At 41.5% G+C, this 13,317-nt stretch overlaps 1 protein-coding gene across 3 annotated transcripts in view; it reads right to left on the bottom strand.

Annotated features, from left to right (window-relative positions):
• Nucleotides 1-3,154: 3,154 nt before the first annotated feature.
• rbfox1 (RNA binding fox-1 homolog 1) overlaps nucleotides 3,155-13,317 on the bottom strand; it is a gene marked incomplete at both ends in the record, with an annotated part of 479,064 nt that continues 468,901 nt past the window's right edge. For all 3 annotated transcript variants that reach the window (XM_080724053.1, XM_080724051.1, XM_080724052.1), the window contains 2 exons: nucleotides 3,155-3,277; nucleotides 9,280-9,355. In XM_080724053.1, the coding sequence (XP_080580179.1) occupies nucleotides 3,155-3,277; nucleotides 9,280-9,355 (199 nt within the window). The remainder of the gene's footprint in view (nucleotides 3,278-9,279; nucleotides 9,356-13,317) is intronic.

Here is a 13,317-nt window from a genome sequence, read left to right as displayed (position 1 = left end):
TGACAAAATACAATGAGAATATCTACATTGTGATTGCATTACTTGTAAAGAGATAATATAAATCTGGATATGATTCCATAGAAAATGAGAAAGCTCTCCCTAACAATTGGTCTACTTTGTCTAAATCTAAAACGATATACCGTTTTTTGTGTATTTCATATAGAAGAACATCTTCACTGCACAGCTCAAATATAATACACTGTTGGTTTATTATACTTTTTTACCCCAACTTTCATTACAAATAAACATATTCATATTATTTTTGAAAAAAAAAAAAAAAAAAAAAAAAAAACAATTATAACAAAAAACAAAACCTCAAACAAAAGCAAAAACAATTCAAAGAAAAAATAAACTAAAAATAGACACGGTAGCTTTGGGCACCGTTACTTCCTTTTGTTTTGTTTATTTTTTTTTTGTGATTTTTTTATCTTCTTAAACCTCTCCAGTAATATAAAAGTCAGCAATTATACCAATCAAGATACTGGAAGTTTATATATATTTATATATATAAAAAAGAAAACATCTGGCCACACTATTCAGGGTTTGGACTAAGCAACTAGGTGGTTCAACAGTAAAACTGCCGTGGCGATACATTTTTATTTTTATTTTATTTTAATGTATTTTCTCTCATCTAATAGCTCATATCTATGTAAAATCTTTGTACACATTAAACACTCCGGATATGTCCATCGGAACCTTTGGCTTGGGAGTGACGTGAGATATAACCACATTATCTAACCCCACTGGCTCTCAACGCCGGGTCAAAACAAGGACCCTTAACGGTTCTGTAACTCTGAGAGTAATAATGGGCCCTGACTCTCAAGAGTTAAATTAACACTAAGGATTTCACCGTGTGGAATGGGGTTCCCAGTTTGATCTATACATTAGACCACAGAACCCCATTTAGTCGGGGGCGTTAGGGATATTTCGTGCTAATCAGTCTAAAAGCGCCAAATTTTGCACAGATGTAGCCCAGGGCATGCTCTAATGATTTAGCTAAGGCGCCCAAGCTGCCGACCTTCGGGGTCGCCACAGCGGCCAAATCAAGTTAGGCTCCCATCGACTTTCTATACAGGAAGAAAATACCCGGAAAAAATCTGCTTTAAGTAGGATGTGAGGGGTCTAACTAGGGGTTTGTCATGATGGTGAATCCATTGCAAGCATTTGTTTTGCACAAAAAAAAACATTCCTTGGGCTATAAATGGCCCCAGAAAACGCCCACAATATATTTATAGCCCAAGGAATGTTTTTTGTGCAAAACAAATGCTTGCAATGGATTCAGCATGGGAGCCCAACTTGATTTGGCCGCTGTGGCGACCCCGAAGGTCGCCGACTCGGGCGCCCTAGCTAAATCATTAGAGCATGCCCTGGGCTACATCTGTGCAAAATGTGGCGCTTTTAGACTAATTAGCACAAAATTACCATGTTATCTCCCTAGCGCCCCCGACTAATATGATACAATTTGTTTCATATCTCAGACCCCAATCTACACTGAAAACTCCTCAGTGTTAGTTTAACTCTGAGAGTGTCCTGTTCCATGTGTACACTCTCAGAGTTACAGACCCATAAGGGTCCATTTGGACCCCATGGGGGTCCCCAGACCTGATGTTGAGAAACAGGGATCTAATCAACGACAGCCTCTGTAACTCACTGAACGCACGATTCACTAAAACCACTAACTAAAATTACAACTTGCCTTTTCAGGCCCATCCATACTTCCTCACACAACCGTGTTGTGTGACAAAAAAATGAAGCGTTTTCAAATGAACAAATACGGCGACACACTGCGTGTGCGTCAACTCTTTTTTTCTTCACTTGTAAAGACATCATTTTGAAGTACAAATCGGCCTTTTATCCTTCCTTGGACTTCCCCACGTGAAAAAACCAAAAAGTTCAGGAAAGAACTCGACGCCCATTCAAAAAAACATTCATTACATCTGTCCGAAAAGTACTTTCCTATCTATAGCTCCTGTAGACCCCTTAACACTACTCTGTCCCACAGAACCCACGCCCCCCCCCCCCCCCGTCTCCCCTTCCAAAAATGATAAAAAACTAACAAAAACATCTTCGCTAAAATGTCAAGAGGAAGCGCCGAAGGAAGCCGTGAAAAAACCAAACCAAAACGACACTCGACTAGTATAGTCACTTTAAACACTCTTACAAAACGTCGATAACCCCAAAAAATATGACTATGGACCTATATCTTACAGGGTTAGAGTTCTATACAAGCCCTAACAATTTTTAAATCTGTTTACATTTTTTTCTCTGTTGTCCTAATTGTTTATAACTCTAGCAGCTCTATATTTAGTACCACGGAAAAAAATCAAAACAAGAACAGAAAAAAAAAAAAAAAAAAAAAGAAGAAACCTCTACAGGTGACGATCTATGTTTTAAACCTTTAGAAATTAAAAACCCACAATATCAAAATACACAGCACAAAATATCTGAGGTATAAGATGAAAAATATCAGTTTGTAATTGTATTCTTATTTGTGTTTTTTTTCCTTCTTCTTCTTCTTCTTCTTCTTCTTCTTCTATTTCCCCAGTACCTTTCTCTCTTAGGAGATGTTAAAATGATGCACAACTGCATGTATTGCAATACCCAGGCCTCGGAAAACATCTAGCTCTATGTAATGCGCTCTCTCTCTCTCTCTCTCTCTCTCTCTCTCTCTCTCTCTCTCTCTCTCTCTCTCTCTGACTGTCTCACCCATTCATTCATATACACGCACACACACGCACGCTCGCACACCTCTTTCAGTGATGTTGTTGGCTATACGCGTCCCGCGTCAGAGACGCATTTGTATTCAAAAGGAAAGAAACAAAAGACACGTTAAACTCGCTATGCCGACGCGTCCGCAGAAGAACGCTATATATCCTTTCGAGGATAGCGAGTTGAACGGGTCGTTTTATTATCAGGGACGTTGATGGAATTTCCCCCGCAGGACTCATAAAAATAAGAAAAAAAAGAAAAAAAGAAAAGGAACCAACCATGAATCCTCGCGAGGGACTCGCTTCGTCGTTGAAAACCTACAGCAACATCACCGTTCTTTTTTTTTCTTCTCCTTTCTTCGTTCTGTTGGAAGGTTGTGTGTACGTTGTTGTTATTTGTTTTAGTAGGAGGAGGAGGAGGGTAGGTTGTAGTTTTTTGGGTGGTGTTAGTAGGGTGCGAAGCGACTGTATCCTCCCCGGTATATACTGGCCTGGAGGGAGGACAGCACCAAGCCCACGTCGTCGGCGTGACTCCGAGTTTTGGCATCTGTCAGCGGGGCGAAAGCATTCTGGAAAACACACACGCACACACACACACACGCGCGCACACACACGCGCACACACGCGCGCACACACACACACACACTCACACACACACACACACACACACACACACACACACACACACACACACGCGCGTTAGCATCCCTCTATCCCGAATCTATCCTGTTTTTTTTTCTTTGTTTTCTTAAAAGGACAACTTTGTTTTTGTTTTTTACAACAAGGGTTCATATTTTAGATTGTAATTAGAGAAAATAAAGGATGAGTGTTCAAATGTTTTCATTTACTCCTTTCTATCGTTTTAGAGATTTTAATTAATTTGATTTCAGTGGCTGGGGGCATGCGTACAAGTGGCTAAATATGTATTTTTCTTACACACAATAAGCCCATTCCCAAGATGCACCACAATCTTTCATGGGCAGATCTGACTTATGGGGGCTGGTAGTGTTACTGTAACTAGTAATAAAGAAATCCCTTGCTTATTGTGTCTAAAAAGACATATTTAGACACTTGTGCGCATGCACGAGTGGCTAAATAGTGGCTGAAATCAAAATCACTACATGCAAAGTAAATGAAAACATTTTAAAACTCACCTTTTCTTTTCTCTTATTACAATCTAAAATATGAACCCTTGTTGTAAAAAAACAAAGTTGTCCTTTAAAGGCATATGTAACTTTGTCCTGTGTTTACATAACAAACCAATAAATCATTTTTTTACCCATCATTTTCCTCTCTACTAGCAGTTATCTAACCTGACTCCGCCAGATGGTGGCGTATTGAGTTCCCAATCCAGCCTCCATCTGGAACCGCTCAGTGATTGGTGCTACGCCGAACAGCGCCAAGTTTGAACCAATCAACAGCAGCTATACGGGCGGGATCTGAGCGAGACCGAGTGCGACGTGATGGAGAAGCGCCTAGTTCTTTCACTATACATCTTTGCCGCTATCCCGACCAAGTCGGTGCTTGCCTGGTTAATAAACCAGACTCTATCGCACACTTCGTTTTGGGAAGAGAGTCTGGAATTTCGGGGAGAGATTCTTTTTCTGGGGGGCGGGCTAAAGCCTATTGACGTAATGTTAGGGGCGGTTTACAAAAATGTCAAGGTGACTTGCTCTTAATTGCTCCCTTTGAACTTCAAAGGGGTTGTAAACTGCAGCTATTGACACTTGTATGGCTCAATCAATTATTGATTGAGCCATACAAGTGTCAATAGCTCGTTAGTGTTCTCTCTAATCAATGAAACATCAAAGACAACTACCTCATTGATGCCTGTCATAAAGGGGAGGGGGAGTGGGGAATGTTTTTGTGTCCACACAGCCTACAGCCCTGATTGGCTAACCCTTTCTGGTGGCTGGTGGAAATGGATTCTCAATTGTGAGGCTCCAGACCACACTACACCACGGGGTGGTGTTGTGCGGTCTGGTTTATTAACCAGGCTAAGTCGGTGCTGCTGTGAGCCTCTTTTTTTCAAACGCACTTCACGTCGCGGTCCCACGCACCCCGCCTCGATCCCCACCGGGGCACTGCGAAGTGAAGTGCGTTTGAAAAAAGAGGGTTCCGTTTAGTGTTTACTTTCCTGCCGTCGCAGCTACTATTCGTCATGCAACCGCGTCAATATAAGTGACTGTGACAGACAGACGTTCCCATCCAATCACCTGGCAAATAGCTTGAAAAAGGGGACGGCCTTCTTCAGCGGTTGGCCCTGAGCGGTTCCAAATGGAGGCTGGAGACTCAATACGCCACCATCTGGCAGAGTCAGGTTAGCAGTTATCGGCAACTGCATCAAAATCAAAATACAGCGAGAGGGCTGCGTGTTGCTGCGGGTAAACAGCACCACACTGCCCCCCGGTGGCTGATAACTGCTTGTAATGGATGGGAAATGATAGTTGGAAAATGGATTTATTGTTTTGTAACAACAGGGCAAAGTCACACATTATGCCTTTACACTAGGGCATTAACGACTTGTGATTTTTTGCAAGTCGACTCGACTCAGTAAAAAGTTGAGTTGAAGTCGACTTTATCGTTTGATGACGTCATCACATCACAAACGACCCCCCAATAAAAAATTAAATGTGTCCAAATTGTCAAATATATAGAGGCAGAAATTGTGAAAATAGCCGATCTACATGCTCACAACGCCTCGCATCGCGAGGCGTTGTGAGCATGTAGATCTGATGCGAGGCGTTGTGAGCATGTAGATCTGATGCGAGGCGTTGTGAGCATGTAGATCTGATGCGAGGCGTTGTGAGCATGTAGATCTGCTATTTTCACAATAGAACCATGTTATACCAAATGTAATGTAGCACTGTAATATTGGATCATTCCGTCCTTGACAATAAGCAATCCAACTGTTTGAATGCTGTACAGACGCACAGATGGAGCAAAAATAATGATAGAAAAGAATACAAGAGATTTTTTTTTTCAACTTCGACTTTCTCTGGTGGGAGTCGATTTGTGTAATGAAGTCGACGTTAATGCCCCACTTCAAACATTACGTTACCATCTCGTTCCAGTACAAACCCCACTGCGGGATGAACACGAGGCCGCACCGATCGTACGGAAACCGTCATGCAGCGGCAAACCAACCAACAGAACATCATGCCAAGGATCCATGCATGCCAAGAGTTACAGGTGAAAGAAATCTGCTCAACGGGAAAAAAACAAACAAACATAGAAAATGAGTCAAAATAAATCAAATCAAATCAAGCATATTTATATAGCACATTTACAACAATCAAAATTGACGAAGTGCTAGAAGGCATCAGCAACAGGCCTGTGCAACAACATAGTCACAGGACATGCACAAATAAAACCATGTGAAACAAGGTAGAAGACGTGTCCAATATTAAAAGCTATAGAACATAAATGGGTCTGGAGGAGAGATTTAAACGCACGCACGCGTGCGCGCGCGCACACACACACACACACAAACGAATAAATCAATAAAACGGGGGAACATGATGAGTTCAAAAGTACCATGCCAAAAGAAATGGACTAGAGATTATTAGCCGAATCTGTTTTTTGCGATTTTTGGTGGACTTTTTTTACTAACATCTGCTGGGGTGGAGCGGATGGTAACAGGCGGAGGATGAAATGTGTGTTTTATGTGAATCATTTCAAAGGTGTCATTTCAGAATAAATAGGCAAAAATAAGTTGCAACTTAAGCCCTGTTTCCGAAATAACGACAACAAATTGTGGATCTACGACCTCTATAAGCTTCCAGATCCACTGTTTTTGCTATCGATCGGGGAATGAAAATGTTTGAAAATTTTCATAAATGGCATAACGCCCAAAATACGGATGCCAGGTTGAAAGTGTTTAATACATGTTTGTGTATCACATGTCACATGGGCATGGATGGAGATGCACTCAGCCTTGATCTGAAATCAGATGCATCTACAAAAAACAAAAATAATAATCGGAATTGGGGAAGATATGTCTAAAAGAACCACATTTGAGATCAAATGTGAACACCAGGGAGTGGCAACCATCCCCTGAGACTAGAGTTCTCAAATTCTGCCCAAACCCGACCATACCCGAACCCGACCAACATTCAGGGTAGGGTAGGGCCTAAAATGTATGCTAATTAGTCGGGCCGGGTAGGGCTCGGGCTCAATGAAAAAAGAAAATATATTTTGTTATTATTTTATTACTATTACTCTGTGATAGAGCCGACCATACCCGACCCGACCCGACCCAACGTTTTTGGGACGGGTAGGGCTTAAAATCAAATGTATGCTAACTAGTCGGGCCGGGTAGGGCCTCGGGCCTGCCCAGTTAGGGCCCAGTTAGGGCCGGACCTTAATTTTCAGGCCCGTTGAAAACTCTACCTGAGACACCAAAATAGTACAGTCCAAGTCTATATTAGATTTTTTTTATATATAGATATATATTTTTATATTTATAGATAGATAGATAGATAGATAGATAGATAGATAGATAGATAGATATTTTTTGATTTACCAGACTGCAAACCACAAACTAGTCATTTTTAATCTGTTAATGCATTCCCCCCTCATTTTGTTTAATTGTCTGTTTTAATGTTATCTGCTCCCTTTGTCTGCTGAATATTGCTTCTACGGACTTATGCTGTTGTTCCACAAACTGTTGGAGATGTACAGTTTTTCCACTTTCCATAAGTATTATGTCTTATAATTCCTTTTTTTTTTTATATTATATTTATTAAGCTTTAGACATCTTGTAGGGCATGGCATGTTGACAAATACATCCACTTACATAAGTTTTATATTTTCTCCCCCCCCCTCTCACCCTTATTTACTGTTGCATAAAGCAAAAAGCAAAACAAAATGTCTTATAATTCCTAATGAGTCAAGTAAAAAATCTAATTCAACAAAATGAGCATTAAGAATTTAACAGATTAAATCTTCTAGTTTGTCGTTTACAATCTGGTAAATCAAAAAAAATATCTATATTAAAAAATATTGAAATATGGACTGTTATTTGCTCGGCGTTAATCTATCCATCAGTAACTTCACAGAACGCACAGATGTAACCAAAACGGAGCCATTTGTTCACTCTCTCTGAGCTAAACGAACGCGACAAAAATAATGTCAGTCACTCAGACTTGGTTATCGTCACTGTCGGACAGAAACCTTGTATCTCCAAGTTTCAAATGTGTAAGTTTTCTCGCGAAGTAAAGCCCTGCTTCATCAGAAAAGGCCGTCACACAAAACTAAAGTTGTGTGCTTGTAGATCTGCTGTTTTCACTAGTTTAGTTCATTTTTCTTGTAATGATGAAAACAAACGGTTTTGGACATACAAGGTTTCCACCCGACCACGACGTTATACTAGCTCGACTGTCATGCCTTGGGATTTCCCACTCTTTCATCCGAATGTCTCTTCATCTACTTTGTCTTATCCCTGCGGTCGTCCCCTGGCTCTCATCACACCCCCCACCCCTCCGCATAGCCCCCCCTCGCCCCCCTCGCCATTCGCTCCGGCAGGCTGCTGCCGCGCCACTTTAGGTGGAAGGGATTTAATTATCAAAATGACTAATTATTCCATTAGCGGCGGGAGCGCGGGGCGAGGTGGTATCCACCAAATTAGAAATATAATAACTAACATGGACTGGGCTGCCAAGGCATGAAGACGTTCATCACTTTTTACAGGCGGGGATTAATGTGGCATTTGGACTGCCGTTAGCGCCGGAGACAAATTCAATTAAGTTTAAGTGAGGGGATGTCAGTGGAAAAAACCCATGCAGAGCAGGCTCCATGATGAGGGGAGGGGAGGGAGATAGGGATAGACACTGTATGTATGTATGTATGTATGTATGCATGTATGTGTGTGTGTATATATATATATATATATATATATATATATACATATATATATTAGGGGTGCAACAATACATGTATCGATATCGAACCGTTCAATACGAGGGTGTACCGAACCGAATGACCCTGTACCGAACAATACAATACAATACCATTCCACATCCACATTCCCCTGGAACCCCCTCAAGGACGCCTAGGACCCTAGAGGTTGGGTACCGTATTGCTCAAAGTTAAAACAAAAAAAATAAGTAGTTATAAAAATACATTTATAAATCAAGGACATTTCTGTTTATTTTTTGTATCGAAAAAGTATCGAACCGTGTCACCAAAATATCGAACCGAACCGTGAATTTTGTGAACCGTTGCACCCCTAATATATATATATATATATATATATATATATATATATATATATATATATATATACAGAGAGAGAGAGAGAGAGAGAGAGAGAGAGAGAGAGAGAGAGAGAGAGAAAGAGAGATATTCTATTTGTATCTTCCAGAGTTAAAGCGTATCTTAATAAATAAAATGTATGTAATGCATAACTTTACAACCACAATTGGAGTGGTTGTATTTTGGCTCCCTGCTCTTCTGTTGAGACATTTAGATCGTGTCAAAGGTCATGTCTCACCAAAGGAGAGACAGAGAGAGACAGAGAGAGACAGACGGACAGACAGACAGACAGACAGACAGCACCTGTCTATCTTACCATGGCACCAACGCTGTATGTGGCTGCTGGAGCAAGTGTGTGGTTGTAGGGGTCGGCAGCATATACTCGTCCGTAACTATGGAAACACAGGGGGGACAAAAAACAAACAAAAGGCAAAGGTTAGCAACGCTCCCCAAAACAGAAACAAAAACAGAAACATGACAAAATGAATCTAAATCACAGTTGCATACATCTACTGTAAAGGGCAATTCACACAAAGCAATAACTATTACGATAAATGAAGGCTTCAGCGTTAGTTTATGCAGGAGTCTAGCCCCGCCCAGCTGTGTAGTCAGCTGTCAGTCAGCTCTTTTCCTATTCCTCATTCACATATCTGCTGGTCATTACGTCTCACCGTCATACTGCGATCAAAGCTCTCGTTCAGTAGGGAAGGCTCCTTTAAATACGGCTTGCTTTCTCTACCTATGCTTGGTTATCCGAAGCCTTGGATACGCACTGCTAGCTGCCTCCTCTACCCCAGCCTCCACCTTTGATCAGTCTAGCAAAGCTCAAATACTTGTGATTACGTCTTTTGATTTAAGTTATGTGTCAATGTAATGCTATTGTTCTGTGATTGTATCCCTATGGGGGTGTTGCTTAAGGTTCTTAGCAAGCATGCACAACATAGGGAACATGGCCGAACACGGAGCCCTTAACGCCAAGATTAACGGTATTCCATTTATGCAATAAATGGTTCAATGAAATCTACTTTGACGTGAGTGTTCCTGACTATATATAGATAGAATTTTAAATGTAACTTTGGTTGATTGATTGATTGATTCATTGAATGCTTCATTAGCCCAAAATGTAAACAGCAGGAAGAGTAAAACATTTAGGCAAAAAAGGATGACTCAAAGAAAAGGTCCTGGGGACTTGTTTGCATTGTAGTCCTATATGTCCTATTCAATTCATCAACAAAGCATAGACTTTATGGTTATAGATACAGTGACATATAACCAGTAAGACGCCTAAGGGCGAATAGCGTCCTCGCCCTAAAAGGCGAGGTCACGCCATCTGTCTTGGCCCTCTGTCTTGGCCATACAGTATATGGATTCTGTTAGTGTGGTTCTCCTAACATGGCATCATCTGGGATACAATCCCTTTTATGCCCATATATGGAGATCCCTAACAGAATCCATTTCATGAGATCCCTGCTCTGAGTATCTGACATCACTGTGATGTCACCTGTTTATGCCCATAAATGGGGATCCCTGCTCTGAGTATCTGACATCACTGTGATGTCACCTGTGATGTGTCAGGGGTACCACAGTGTCAGGTGTCAACCGCCCGGACGACCGGACAGACACGGGCAAGCTGTGACGGTTCTGATAGTAAACTGCAACCTACGGTTGCAATGAGACTTTATGTTTATAGCGCTTGGCATCACAGCCCTTTAAACTGACGGCTGAAGAGCCCATGACCACTTAAAGGAGTAGTTCACCCCCAAAATGACTTTTTTTTCTATTGATTACTCACGCCATGGAGAGTAGAGTTCAATAATTTTTTTTTGGTTTTTGTCACATTCCTAAGACAAAAATTAGTAAATAGTAAATTTACCCCCATTGATTCCGGATGGTGACCCGTTTCGAAACGGGTCACCATCCGGAACGAATGGGGGTACATTTATTGTTATCAAATTTTTGTCTTAGGAATGCGACAAAAAACAAAAAATATTATTGAACTCTAGTCTCCATGGCATGAGTAATCAATAGAAAAAAAAGTCATTTTGGGGGTGAACTACTCCTTTAATACATAAAGACATCAGTCTTTTTAATTTTGTTATATTGATAACAACTTGTAGCACTGCCCGGGTGTGTGCAATGCAGTTTATATTTATGTGTGGTTTACATGTGATTGCACATGCGTGTGTGCGTGCGCGCGTGCGTGTGTGTGAAGTGAATACGAAACACCAAAATATGTTAACTTTAAAAGGTTTATACCAAGCCAACCTCTGCTATATATGGATGTATAACTCTTTCCGACAGAAAATGCATGATTTTTTATAGTTTCCTTCAAAGTTGCAATGTAACACAGCTCGGTTTACAATTTAAATTTAATCAAATTTAAATTCAATATGTATTTGTACAACATTATTTGGTTTTGATCGTTTCGTTCTACTTTTGCTTTGGCAGCGAAAACTTATATTTTCTCATGCCAATAAAGCTCCTTTTGAATTGAATTGAATTAAATCGAATTGAGAGAGAGACAGACACAGAGAGAAACAGGGACAGACAGCAGAGAAACTGCTGTGTTTAGAAAGTGAGCTGGGTCCCCTACAGCCCTCATAGCTGCAGAGGGAGAGACAGCATCTCGGGGGGTGATAGAGATAAGCAGCGCTATCCATTTATCTCGGAGGAAAGCGGCACGGACCCACCGAAGCTGACGAGATCCAATCAATGCGTGTAGAGAGGCATGAGAACTTTTAATGAACTATTAAGGGTTATTTTTTTTAAAGAGGCTGGGTTCTTAACTCGGGTCCCGGAGAACAAGACTTTTTACTAGTTTTCTACTCTAAGCGGGGAGTTAATTGCATTCACCTGACGTTCCCCGCAGGCCTGAATGAGTTTCTGACGGCGAGACGGAGGCCGGGGGGTTGAACGAACACGCGCCGGCGTGGCGAGGGGCTCTCGATCGCCGAGGCCGCGCTTTGACGCGATAAAATCTCTAAGTGTTGCCGCTTAAATGAAGAGGACACAGTCTGTTCAGCGGCACGTGAGATATGTCGAGGGAGAGGCGTGTGAGTGAGTGAAGACGGAGGCGTAAACGTGAGCAAAGACCAGCAGTGGATAAAGAACTCAAACGCAGCGCTGGAGTCAAAGTGTGTTAAATGCTCTCTTGCTCAAATATCACTCAACTATTGTGAAAGATATCGTCGTTGTCGGATGGAAACCTCGTATCTCCAAGTTTCAAATTTGTATGTTCTTTTGCAAAGTAAAGCCCTGCTTCATTGTACAAGGCCGTCGCACAAAAGTAGTGAAAACAGCAGATCTACAAGCACCCAACGCCTCGTGGTGCGAGGCGTTGTGTGCTTGTAGATCGGCTGTTTTCACTTGTTTAGATCATTTTTAAAATGAAAAATACAAAACGAACGGTTTTGGACATACAAGGTTTCCACGACAACGATGATATGCTCTATCAAATAACATTTGTACTTTGTACAGGAGTAACCATAACCACTAGGGGGAGGCACATCAGAGGGAAAAAATATCTATATGTTTTCTTTGGTTGTGGTTGCACTGGCAGTGTTTTGGGGGGCCACCAAAACAAATCTTGCTTAGGGCCACCAGAATCCTAGGGCCGGCCAGGCTTGCGTGAAAAAAAAAAAAAAGAAAAAAAAAGAAGAAAAAAAACTAAGACAAGATTTGTCTTTGAAATGTAGTGGAGTGGAGTGAAAACTATATCATCGTTGTCGGATGAAAACCTTATGTCCAAAACCGTTCGTTTTGCATTGATCATTTTAAAAATGATTTAAACTAGTATAGTGAAAACAGCCGATCTACAAGCACACAACGCCTCGCAACTTTTTTGCGATGGCCATCCTTGTATGATGAAGCAGGACTTTACTTTGCGAAAGAACGTACAAATTTGAAACTTGGAGATACGAGGTTTCCACCCGTCAACGACGATATGCTTCCAAATACACAAATAGCCTGCTTCAAGTACAGACATCTCACAAGATGTACGTCCTAAGTACACTACTCCAGTAAATGTGCTCCGTTACCGCTGTCCAACACTGGTAAAGGTGAGCACCGAGACACAACACATGCGCTGCAGATGTGTAAACGGCATAGCACACAGCAGATGGCCTATAGCCTACGGACATACGGTACACATACATCCACCAAAAGCAAGGCTCACGAGAGAGACAGCCAAAGAGACACAGGCAGATAAAGGGAAGGTACAGTACACAACGAGGAGACAGACAGACAGACAGACAGACAGACAGACAGACAGACAGACAGACAGACAGACAGACAGACAGACAGACAGACAGAAAGGTGTATGAGGAGACCTGATGGAGAGGGATGGACAGACGGA

The sequence above is a fragment of the Nannobrachium achirus genome, assembly GCF_963921795.1.
Source record: "Nannobrachium achirus genome assembly, chromosome: 4".
Lineage (NCBI taxonomy): Eukaryota > Metazoa > Chordata > Actinopteri > Myctophiformes > Myctophidae > Nannobrachium > Nannobrachium achirus.
Note: the sequence above shows the minus strand (reverse complement) of the source record. Positions and strands in the feature narration are given on the sequence as shown.